Source organism: Taeniopygia guttata, chromosome 28, assembly GCF_048771995.1.
Source record: "Taeniopygia guttata chromosome 28, bTaeGut7.mat, whole genome shotgun sequence".
In the NCBI taxonomy this organism is placed as follows: domain Eukaryota; kingdom Metazoa; phylum Chordata; class Aves; order Passeriformes; family Estrildidae; genus Taeniopygia; species Taeniopygia guttata.
Genome location: NC_133053.1, coordinates 3653074 through 3664496, shown reverse-complemented (window position 1 = coordinate 3664496; position 11423 = coordinate 3653074). Strand labels below are relative to the sequence as shown.

Sequence of the window (11423 nt, the reverse complement as noted above, 5' to 3'; positions counted from 1 at the left end):
GCTGCCCCGGGAGGATTCCAGCGGCAGAGGCAGAGGGAGGGACAGGCGGGAATGGCCGCCCCGAGCCGGCCCTGCGCCGGGGGAAGTGACGGCAGCGTGAGCCACAGAGCCTGAGCCCTGAGCGCGGCCCGCCTCTTCCTCCCTGAGCCCACAGAGCCCGATCCTATAGAGCGTGATCCCACAGGGTCTGATCCCACAGGGTCTGATCCTACAGAGCCTGATCCCACAGAGCCCGACCCTACAGAGTCCGGCCCGCCTCTTCCTCCCTGAGCCCACAGAGCCCGATCCCACAGAGCCTGATCCCACAGGGTCTGACCCTACAGAGCCTGAGCCCTGAGCCCGGCCCGCCTCTTCCTCCCTGATCCTACAGAGTCTGATCCCACAGAGCCTGATCCCACAGGGTCTGATCCCACAGAGCCTGATCCCACAGAGCCTGAGCCCTGAGCCCGGCCCGCCTCTTCCTCCCTGAGCCCTCAGAGCCCGGCCCCACAGAGGCTGATTCCACAGAGCCTGATCCCACAGGGTCTGATCCCACAGAGCCTGATCCCACAGGGTCTGATCCCACAGGGTCTGATCCCACAGAGCCTGAGCCCACAGAGCCCGACCCCACAGAGCCTGAGCCTACAGAGCCCGATCCCAAGGGTCTGAGCCCACAGAGCCCGATCCTACAGAGCCTGAGCCTGGCCCTCCTCTTCCTCCCTGATCCTACAGAGCCCAGCCCTCCTCTTCCTCCCCGATCCCACATCCCAGCCCTCTTCCTCCCCGAGCCCACAGAGCCCGATCCCACAGAGCCCGATCCTACAGAACCCGATCCTACAGACCCTGAGCCCACAGCCCGGCCCTCCTCTTCCTCCCTGATCCTACAAAGCCCAGCCTTCATCTTCCTGATCCTACAGAGCATAATCCCACAGAGCCTGATCCCACAGCCCTGCCCTTCTCTTCCTCCCTCCCTGATCCTACAGAGCCTGACCCCACAGCCCAGCCCTCCTCTTCTTCCCTGATCCCACAGAGCCTGACCCTACAGCCCAGCCCTCCTCTTCCTCCCTCCCTCCCAGCCGCTCTGGAGCTGCCCCCATGTCACACGGCCCTTCCTCCCCAGCTCAGATTTGGGGTCCAGCGGTGTTCCGGGCACGCTGTGTCCTCCAGGGTGGCAGTGACAGAGGGCACAACCCCACTGGAATGGGAATTTCCCCGTGGAATTCCAGCTCCTCACAGCCCCACGCTGGAAATTGTGGGTCCCCCCTCCCACCATGAGGGGGTTTTCAGCCCCTGCACTCCTCGGGGTGATTTTTCCTGTAAATCACAGCTTTTTTAGGAATACTTGCACTGCAGAGTGCAAGAGAGAGGTGTGTGATTTGATTTGATTTGATTGAAAAATATTGGCTTTGGGAACTGGGGATTGAGGAAATCCTGAACCTTCCAGCCCTTCCTGGGGGCTGGGGACGGGGATGGGGGCGGTGGGTCCTGGCAGGGGGATGGGGGCGTGGGTCCTGGCAGGGGGATGGGAATGGGAATGGGAATGGGGATGGGGGCAGTGGGTCCTGGCAGGGGTATGCTCCTGCTCAGCCCTGCAGGGATGCAGGAGCTGGGCCTGAGGGCTCCAGGGGTTCCCAGGGATTTGGGGGGTCTCTCAGGGGTTTCTGTTGCTGTGAGGATCCTGGAGCATCCTGGGCTGTTCCTCGGGACACACATGAGCTGGAGGGGTGTTCCCAAAAATCCGGGGTGTTCCCAAAAACCCAGGGTGTCCCAGGAGCTTGGCATGTTCCCAGAAGCTCGGGGTGCTCCCAAAAATCCGGGATGCTCCCAAAAATCCGGGATGCTCCCAAAAATCCGGGGTGTTCCCAGGAGCTCGGGGTGCTCAGAGGACCCCGGGATGCTCCAAGGGTCCAGCACTTCCTACAGGGCTCTGTTCCCTCTGGATGCCCTGAGGAGCCCGAGATGCTCCAAATCCCCCAAAAGCTCTGGAAGCCTCAGGATGCTCCATGAGCCCTGGAATGTTCCAAAGCCCCTGGGGTGCTCGGCAGATTCCCTGGATGCTCCAAGGTCCCGGGATGTTCCAAAAGCCCTGGGATGCTCCAAGGCCTTCGGGAGGCTCAAGGCCCTGGGATGCTCTGAGCCCCTGCCATGATCCCAAACCCAGGATGCTCCAAAACCCTGGGATGCTCCAAAACCCCTGGGATGCTCCAAAACCCCTGGGATGCTCCAAAATCCCGGGATGCTCCAAAATCCTGGGATGCTCCAAAACCCCGGGATCCTCCAAAACCCTGGGATGCTCCAAAATCCTGGGATGCTCCAAAACCCTGGGATGCTCCAAAACCCTGGGATCCTCCAAAACCCCTGAAACTCTCCAAAACCCTCAGGACATTCCAAAACCTCTAGGATGCTCCGAAACCCTGGGATGCTCCAAAACCCCGGGATGCTCCAAAACCCCGGGATGCCCCAAAACCCCGGGATGCTCCAAAACCCCGGGATGCCCCAAAACCCCTGGAATTCTCCAAACCCCCGGGACATTCCAAAACCCCCAGGATGCTCCGAAACCCCCGGGAGCCCCGGGATGCTCGAGCTGCCCGCAGACGCTGGGATGCGGGTGCGGAGAATCTCCCGGGAAAAGCAGCCGGGGGATGGGGGGGGAACGGGCGGGGCGGGGCCGGTCCCCCCCCGAGGCCCCCGCCCGCCCTTCCGCACGTTCCTTCCTCCCCCCGGCATCCTCCTCCTCCTCCTCCTCCTCCTCCTCCTCCTCCTCCTCCCGCCGCTCTCGCGACAGCTCCGCACAGAAAATGGCCCCGCGGCCGCCCCGCCGCTGATGCGCGACCCGGGCGGCGCCGGAGCCCCGGTACGGCCGGGAGGGACCGGGAGGGACGGGCGGGCACCGGGGCAGGGCCGGGATCAGGGAACGGACCGGCACCGGGGATGGACTGGCACAGGGGGTGCGCGGACAGCCGGAGATTTACCGGCACCGGGGGTGTACCGGTATCGGGGATGTACCGGCACAGGGGGTGTACCGGCACCGGGGATGTACCGGCACAGGGGGTGTACCGGCACCGGGGATGTACCGGCACCCGGGGTACCCCGGCACCGGCGGGGTGCTGGCACCGGGAAGGGAGCACTGGTACCGGGGGATGTAGCGGGCCAGGGGTGTACTGGCACCGGGGCTGGATCGGTAGCAGGGATGAACCAGCACCGGTACCGGGGGATGGACCGGCACCGGGGCTGGAGCTGCCCCGGGGCCAGCAGCGGTACCGGAGCGGGTACCGGGGTACCGGGGCTCCAGCCACGGGGTCACTGCCCGTGGGCTGGTGGCCGTGGCTGTCACCACCCCCTGGCCTTGCAGCCATGGGTGTACGGCCCGTGGGGGGCTACCAGCCCCAGAAAGCAGTAGCCACGGGGGCTACGCTGGGATTGCCGCTTGTGGGGCTGACAGGCACCGGGAGCCACGGGAGCCACTGCCCTCGGTCCTGACGGCTGCGTGGGTGTGGAGCAGCGGGACCCCCTCACATCCCGGGTGCCCCTCCATCCTCCCGCACCCCCGGGAGCCGCTCTGGGGCTGTCCGAGCCGGGGGTCCCGGCCTTGGCCATGGGGTGAGCTCGCTCAGCTTTGTCCGGGCTCGGGGAGGGAGCTCCAGCATCCCCCGTGGCTCCTGCAGGGAAAGTGGGGCTTTTTCCCCGCTGATGTGGCCGGGTGGATGGGCAGGTAAAGGTTCAGGATGCTCCCAAAAATCCGGAGTGTTCCCAGGAGCTCGGGGTGCTCAGAGGGCCCCGGGATGCTCCAAGGGGGAACGTGTGGAAATGGCAGCAGGGCTTGGAACAGCCTGAGGGACAGTGGGGACCCCCAGGCCAGGGATGTGGCACCAAGGCCGGGCACGGGGCTCAGTACTCGCCCCTCTGGATGCCCACCATCCAGAGGAAAAGCAGGGAACCCCTCCAGGGAGGGGTGGCACCGCAGGCAGCAGCTTTGCCCCAGCCCATGGCCGGATTGGGGCACCCACCTTGCGTGGGACACCCGGAGCATCCTGCCCCCAGCACCCCCAGCTCTGCCGGCGCTGTCGGAAGGCTCCAGGAGGACGCACAGGCTGTGTTTTAGCCGGGCTGGCGGTGCTTCCTCCCCCGATGCGATCACATGAGCCCCTTGTTCCCAGCCTTTGTCTCATCTCTGCGCCGAGGAGCCGCGGCCGGGGGCAGCCTCCTCATCCTCGGGCCTCAGAGATGCTCCAATCGGATTATTTGGGCCATTTATCCTCGCGGGGTGGGTTGAGCAAAGTCTCGGGGTATGGATAAAGCCCCCCCCCCCCCCCGATGGTTTGAGGGGGATGAGCTAATTATTGTGCTAATTATGGTGTTAATTATTCACTGAATCAGCAGCACAGCCTGCTCGGGGTGATGGGCAGCTGCAAACATCCTGCCTGCCCTCATGGCTGGCAGGCCCTGGAAGGGTTTTTGGGGTCCCTGTTCACCCCACAGGGGTTGGGAGGAGGGAGTTTTGTGTCAGCAGCTTTTTGGGGAGGCAGGAAAATGCTGGGGATAATGACAGGGACAGGATTTGGGTTCCAGGGCAGGTTTGCATTGGTGGTCACATCTTGGGGGGAGTCATATTTCTAGGGGGTCCTGTCTCTGGGGGAATCGTGTCACCAGGGGGGTGACATCTCTGGGGCAGTGACGTCTCTGGGGCAGTCACATCTCTGGGGCAGTGACATCTCTGGGACAATGACATCTCTGGGGCAGTGACATCTCTGGGGCAGTGACATCTATGGGGCAGTCACATCTCTGGGGCAGTCACATCTCTGGTGACCACGGGAGGTCACTGGGGATGGGGACAGTGGCAGCTCAGCAGCACCTGGGCTGGGGCGTCACACTCAGGGCTGCAGAACAGACAGTCCTGGAGGAGGGGCAGTGTTGGCCACCATCCCATGGGAGGTGACAAATGACAGCAAGATGATCCAGGTGCCACCTGCTCTCTAAAAACCTGGGCTGGGCACAGGGCAATGCCACAGTGCTGCCACCGTGCCCTGTGCCATGTCACCCGTGGGGAACGCTGGGGCCAAGTGTCCATCCCGCCTGCCCTCACAGGATCTGCTCGAGAGCTTTCCCAGCTCTTCCAGAGGGAAAAAATCACCTTACAAGGCATCACTGGGATGCTGCAACAGGGAAATGGAGAGTGGCATCTGTGATCCCAGAGGTTCCAACATCCCAAGGCACTGCTGCCTTTGACCCTGGGGCTCCAGGAGCTCCTGTCCTCTGCTGCTGGTGGGGAAAATGTCCTGATTTCTTGGGGATACTTCCCTGTGCTGCCCCTGAGCTCTCAGTGCCGTGGCCCTGCTCCTGTTGGGCTCATCTGGAGCCTGTCAGTCCCAGGCCTCTGCCAGCCTCTGGGGCTGATCCAGAGGGGTTTTTCCAGCAGGGCAGCAGGAATTTTGCCTCACTGCACTCTCCAGCACCGGTGCTTCCAGCTCTGACACATCAGGGTTGGGCACCAAAACGTGGCAGTGCCACAGGGACACTGCCCAGGGGCTGGGCAGGCAGGCATGGCCCTGCCTCAACCTTTTCACCATTGTCTCCCCCAAAAAGAAGATTCCCAAGACCTTTTTTCCCACCAAACCCTTCATTTCTACCTGATAAACAAAGCTCCATCAAAGCTGCCGGGAAATTCCCGTGTTTACCCCATGTCCTGCAGGGATGGAGGATGGAGATGGAGCATCCCCTCCATCCAGGGCTGAATTTCCCCTCCTGGACTACGAGCAGCCCCAGCCCTGCCCCAGATTCCCTGTTCCATGGCCAACCCCCCTCCATGGTTGGCTGATCCCATCCCGAGGCTGCTGAGCTGAGAAAACAACAACAAAAAAAGGCCCCACAAGCCCCAGACAAAGCCAGGAGCCCGGGGACAGCCACAGGAATAATCCCACATGGATTTTCCCCCCTCCCTGATTTATTTCCTGCTGGGCTGTGATCCCAGTGTGCTGGGTGCTGCAGGAACAGCTGCTGAGCCCAGCTTGGACAGGCTGAGCCCCTCTGGGCGAGACCCCAGAGCTGAAAGCTGGGAAATGCCTCTGGAGCAGATGTTAATGGGAAGGATGGGGTGCCCCAGCACCAGATTTCCCAAGGAGTTACTGAGTTCTTGGGAAAGCATCACCCATTACCCACTTCACAGCCCCATCACTGGTATTGTTTTTGTTATCATTGTCATTATTATCAATATCAACATTATCATCAGCATTATTATAAATATTTTTACCCTTTTATCCTTTTTATTTTATCCTTTTGTCCTTATTTTCATCATTTGTTATTATTATTATTGCCATTATTAGGACCATTTTCTCTCTCACTCCAACATTAAGACACTACAGAGAAATCTCCCAAACTGAGGGGGTTTTCCAGATGATTTTTCACTGGGAATTCGAGTTTGGCTTATCCACACGAGAGCCTCGTGCCAAGCCAATGTAATTTTGGACAAGAACAGTCCCCAAGTGCCCATCATCAACTCCCAGTCACTCAGTGGGACCTGCTGCTCCTCCTGGCTGGAAAACCCTTTGGAATTTTGAGGGGAGCAGCCAGTGAGCCCCCCAGCCCTGGGAGCAGGAGGCTGGAGCAGCTGCAGCAACCCCTGGTTTGGCTGTGCCTTGGAGGGGATCCCCTTGGAGGAATTCCCCCAGTCTGGGGGAAATTTTAGCTACGGTTGCTGTGGGCTGGACACGAGCAGGATCCTGGTGATGCCTGGGGGGATGTTTGGGGGTTTTGGGGACCTCCCTGGGGTGGGAGAGGCAGGAAGGGACAGCGACAGCTCTGGGATCTCCTGCAGGCTCAGCCCCGGGTGGGAGGGGGTCCCACAACCACGGGGCACCGAGGAGGAGGAGGAGGAGGAGGAAAAGAAGAGGAGGAGGAGGAGGATGAGGGAGTCAGTGTGGCCCCGGGCTGGGATCTGACCCCCCTCCCTGATCCCCGTGCAGCATCACCAGGAGTAGCCACCGTGTCCCTGTGCCCAGCTCCAGCCAGGCCATGAAGACAGAGAAGGACGAGCCCGTGGCCACCTTCTCCCTGCGGGGCAAATTCGGCGTGGAGGGGGCAGGTGAGTGCCCCAGGAGCAGGGGAAAGCCTTTGGTCCTGTGGCTGGGAGGTCCCTCTGGCCGAACCCCCCATGGGGATGTGCCCAGGTGTGCCAGGGCGTGCCTGGGTGCACAGGTGGCATCACCCAGCGTGTTCCAGCCACCAGCAGGCTTCACCTTCACACCGCAGCCTCTCCCACCCGGGGGGCTCCAGCCTCTCCGTCCCCTGCAGGCAGACCCCGGCCCCATTTCGCTGTTCTGGAGGGATGGGGAGGGTTGGGCAGGGCAGGGCCGAGCCTCACAAGCTCTCCCCGCAGGCTGCAGTGCCCCAGCCCTGCCCGCTGCCCCGATGCCGCCGGCGGGGAGCGGAGGGACCCCGGCCCCGGAGCTGCGGCCGCTGAAGCGCAGACCTGTCCCAGGTGAGCCCAGCCCCGCCCCGGGGAGGGGACAGCGACAGCCGGGGCAGGGCCGAGGCCGACACGGGATCGGTGTCCTTGCAGGGAAACACTACCAGTGCTCGAGCTACGGCTGCAAGCTGGCCTTCCCCAGCATGCAGGAGCTGATGGACCACCTGAAGGTGCACTACAGACCCACGCAGTCCCTCGAGGGTAAGGCCAGGGCTCAGAGCCGAGGCAGCGCTGGCGGGGGGAGGTGGGGGCGGCCCCAGCAGCGGGGTTGGTGCTGAATCTCTCTCACATTCCTCTGCCCAGGCAAAACCTTCCGCTGCCCCACCCTGGGCTGCACCGAGACCTTCCCCAGCATGCAGGACCTCATGGCCCACATGAAGGTGCACTACAAACCCAACCGCTACTTCAAGTGAGTCCCCGTCCCCATCTCCTCCCCGCGGACCCCCGAGCCCCCCGGGGTTGGGGCCGGGCTGCGGGCGGTGCCCGGCTGCTCTGACGGCTCCTCCCGGCCGGCAGGTGTGAGAACTGCCTGCTGCGCTTCCGCACGCACCGCTCGCTCTTCAAGCACCTGCACGTCTGCTCCGACAGCGCGGGGGGCTCCGCGCCGCCCCCCCGGCCCGACCGGCCCGCTGCTGTCCCCATCATCCCGGAGAAGGAGCCCCCGGCCAAGCCGGCCGAGCCGCTGCCCAGGCTGCCGAGCGCTCCGGCGCAGAAGGGATCGCCGGACTGTGCCCCGGCCGCGCTGCCCCCGGCGCTGCCCGGCTCGCTGCAGCCGCTGCCGCCGGCTCCTCACCCCTTCCCGCTGCTGGAGCCCGGCCTCTTCGGGCCCTCGGCCTTGCCTCGCTTCTCGGGGCCGCCGCCGCCCTCCTCGGTGCCGTTCCTGTCCTACGTGCCCCCCTCGCCCTACGGGCTGGCGCAGCCCCCGGCTCAGCACCGCCTGCGGCCCTTCCTGCCGGCCCACGGCCCCCCCAGCGGCTCCAACGCCGTCTGGAAGAAAAGCCAAGGTGAGAGCGCCGAGCCGTGCGGGACAAACCTTCTTCTGCTCCCGCCTTGACCAGCAGCAGCTCCCGAGCAGGACCAGCCGAGGACCCGGCCCCCTCCTCCCCGCTCCGGCCCGGCCACCCCCCCAAAAAAAGCCCCGTCCCGCCCGTGCCACCCTCTGGGTGATGATGCTCGATTGGGCCAAAAAAACGCCTCCAAATTCTCCCGGCCCTGCTGCTCCCCGGCGTGCGGGGGGGCCGGGCCAGGCCTGCCCTCCCACATGTCCCCCCAGGGAGGGGAAGACCTAATGCTTGTCTCGGCCCTCGATTCCCTCCGCAGGTGTGAGTGTCAGCCCACTCCTCCCATGCTTTGGCTCAGGAGTGACTCCAGGTTAGTTTGGCACCTCCTGGGTGGGGGCTGCTTTCTGTCACTGGGGGGTTTGGGGGGCGGCGGGGGGGGCACAGGGGGTGGGAGATGCCCCAGGGGCACTGCGGTGCTCCCGGGAGAGCAGAGGGGGAGGGCGGGCTCCCTCCTTTTTGGGAGCCACCGGAGAGGGGATGCGGCCCAGCTGGGCTCCGAGGCAGGGGGGTTACTGGCTGCACCCCCCCCAAAACCCCCCAGCCTGGCCCCGGGGGCAGAAGCAGCAGGAGGAGGAGCAGCAGCAGCAGCTGCCCGGGCTCCAGTGCCCCCAGTGCCCCCAGTGCCCCCAGTGCCCCCAGTCCGAGCCCAGAAGCCGCCGTGCCCTTTGCTGCGGGGCGGGGGGCACAGCCTGGCCCCCTGCTCCCACATTCGGGGTCTTCCCTTGGGAAGGGAACCCCTGAGCGAGTGGGGCTCAGAGCAGAGCCCCCACAGCCCCGCGGCACCAGCCGGCTCCGGGCGATCCCGGGGCGATCCCGGGCGATCCCGGGTGATCCCTGTGCTTCCCTGCCCGCCCGTCCTTGCAGGGCACTCCAACAACAGCCGCATCGTCTGGGAGCACACGCGGGGCCGCTACAGCTGCACGCAGTGCCCCTTCTCCACCGCCTCCCGCCAGGAGATGACCCTGCACATCGAGGACCACCGCAAGAACCCCCCGCCCGGCCGCCTGGAGGCCGAGATGGGTACGGGAGGGACCCCCCGGCTGCGGGATGGGCTCGCTGCCCCGCGGGGATAAGGCACATCCCACTCCCGGGTTCCAGTCCCTGCTTCCCCAGCCTGCAGCAGTGCCCAGAGGGGTTTGTGTGCCCCCCCTGTGCCCCCGGCCCCTGCAATGGTCTGGGGGGTGTCTGTATGCCCCCCCTGTGCCCCCGGCCCCTGCAATGGTCTGGGGGGTGTCTGTGTGCCCCCCCAGTGCCCCCAGCCCCTCAATGTCCCTGGGGTCTGTGTGTGCCCTCTCCATGCCCCCCAACCCCTGCTGTGCCCTGGAGGGGTCCATGTGCTTGCCCTCTCTGTACCCCAAGCCCCTGCAATGCCCCCGGGGGTGTCTGTGTGCCCTCCCAGTGCCCCCCCCAACCCCTGTGATGCCCCTGGGGGTGTCTGTGTGCTCTCCCAGTGCCCTCCCAGTGCCCCCCCCAGCCCCTGTGATACCCGTGGGGGTATCTGTGTGCCCTCCCAGTGCCCTCCCAGTGCCCCCCAGCCCCTGCAGTGCCCCTGGGGGTGTCTGTGTGCCCTCCCAGTGCCCCCCAGCCCCTGAGATGCCCCTGGGGGTCCGTGTGTCCCCCACATGAGGTGCTGACAGTTCTCTCCCCTCTCCCTCCAGATTTCGGGGTGGGCCTCGCCCCGTTCCACGCCAAGCTGCCAGCGGAGATGGAGAACTCCCTGTACTCCCAGCTTTGATGCCCTCGGCGCCCAAGGGACTCTCCTGGCGTGCCCTGAGCTGGGCAGGGGGCACAGCACAGCCCCTGCACCGTGCAGGGACAGGCGGCCCTCCCTGGGGACAGGAGCCGCAGCGGGGCCGATGTTTCCCCTGGAATTTCTTCCTTTTCATTTTTGGGGACTCTCCAGCAGCCGGAACCTCTGTATCTCCCTCCCCTAAAGGTTTTGTTGCTCCAGCCCCGGGGGCTCTGCGGGGAGCCCGGTAGGTTCTCAGGAGTTAGTGGACTTCTCTGGAATGAGATCTCGGAAAAATAAATGGGAATTGTACAGGAGTGGCAGCGGGAGAGGCTCTGTCAGTGCCCGTGGGGGCAGGGGGAGCAGGGCTGGCACTGAGGAGCCCCCCAAAAACCAAAGGAGGGGGACATGGGGACACAGGGGGGTGTGACCCTGTGCCCCCGGGCCGGCCCTGCCAGGGGCTGGCTTGGGGAGGGAGAAAGGGTTTGGGAAAGGGGAAAGGGGAAGGTCTGAGGAAGGGGAAGGGATGCTCCATGCTGCCCCTGCCCCCTGCCAGCACATCCAGAGCGGGCAGGGCTGGAGCCTCTGCAGCTGCACCCCAGAGCAGGGTGGGACCCCACACCCCGGCAGCCCCCGTGCCTGTCCCGGCCCTGCCACAGGAGGAGGGCATGGGATGGCACAAAGAGCCACTGAGAGGGGACAAGGGCCCAGGTGCCCAGCCCAGGGGTGCTGCACACCCGTGGGAGCACCCTGGGGCTCCCCCAGCCCCGCTCTGCCAGTCCCAGCCCAGCAGGGTGAAAAGTTTGCTGCAAACTGGTTTGAGGGGAGGCGTGCTGGGACCTGCTGGGACCACAGCAGCCCCGGCTGGGAGCTGGGAGCGAGGGATGGGAGCCATGGAAGAGCCGGGAGGGGCCACAGGGAGGGGCCACAAACACCGGCAGAGGGCTCAGAAAGGCCCAGTGGCCACCTGGGTGGGGTGGGCACCCCTGGGTGGGCACCCCTTCCTCCTGCTGCCATCCCTTCCTCCTTCTGCCATCCCTTCCTCCTGCTGCCATCCCTTCCTCCTTCTGCCACCCTTCCTCCTACAATCCTTTCCTTCCTCCTGCCTCATCCCCCCAGGCTGAGCAGCCCCCGGGGCTCTCTCCTGCAGCCCCCCTGAGCTGGGGCTGTGCCCCCCCAAGTCCAGCCCGGT

General features: G+C 64.8%; 1 protein-coding gene across 2 annotated transcripts; it reads left to right on the top strand.

Moving 5' to 3' along the window:
* The first annotated feature begins 2713 nt into the window (after nt 1-2713).
* Nucleotides 2714-10548, top strand: ZNF414 (zinc finger protein 414). Of its 2 annotated transcripts, XM_041710981.2 has the most exons (9): nt 2714-2833; nt 6939-7057; nt 7352-7453; nt 7535-7642; nt 7745-7850; nt 7958-8445; nt 8762-8812; nt 9367-9522; nt 10161-10548. In XM_041710981.2, exons 2-9 carry the CDS (start codon nt 6988-6990, stop codon nt 10235-10237), a joined length of 1158 nt encoding a protein of 385 aa, XP_041566915.2. In that variant the 5' UTR covers nt 2714-2833; nt 6939-6987; the 3' UTR covers nt 10238-10548. The 2 variants fall into 2 exon arrangements, with proteins under 2 accessions (XP_041566915.2, XP_041566917.2); XM_041710983.2 differs by lacking the exon at nt 8762-8812.
* Nucleotides 10549-11423: the final 875 nt, after the last annotated feature.

Excerpts from the sequence above, each read along its gene's own strand:
- ZNF414 (XM_041710981.2), top strand. The coding sequence starts at position 6,988 with ATGAAGACAGAGAAGGACGAGCCCGTGGCCACCTTCTCCCTGCGGGGC. Across the intron at positions 7,058-7,351 it reads ATTCGGCGTGGAGGGGGCAG|GCTGCAGTGCCCCAGCCCTG; the intron begins GTGAGTGCCCCA and ends CTCTCCCCGCAG. Across the intron at positions 8,813-9,366 it reads TGGCTCAGGAGTGACTCCAG|GGCACTCCAACAACAGCCGC; the intron begins GTTAGTTTGGCA and ends CCGTCCTTGCAG.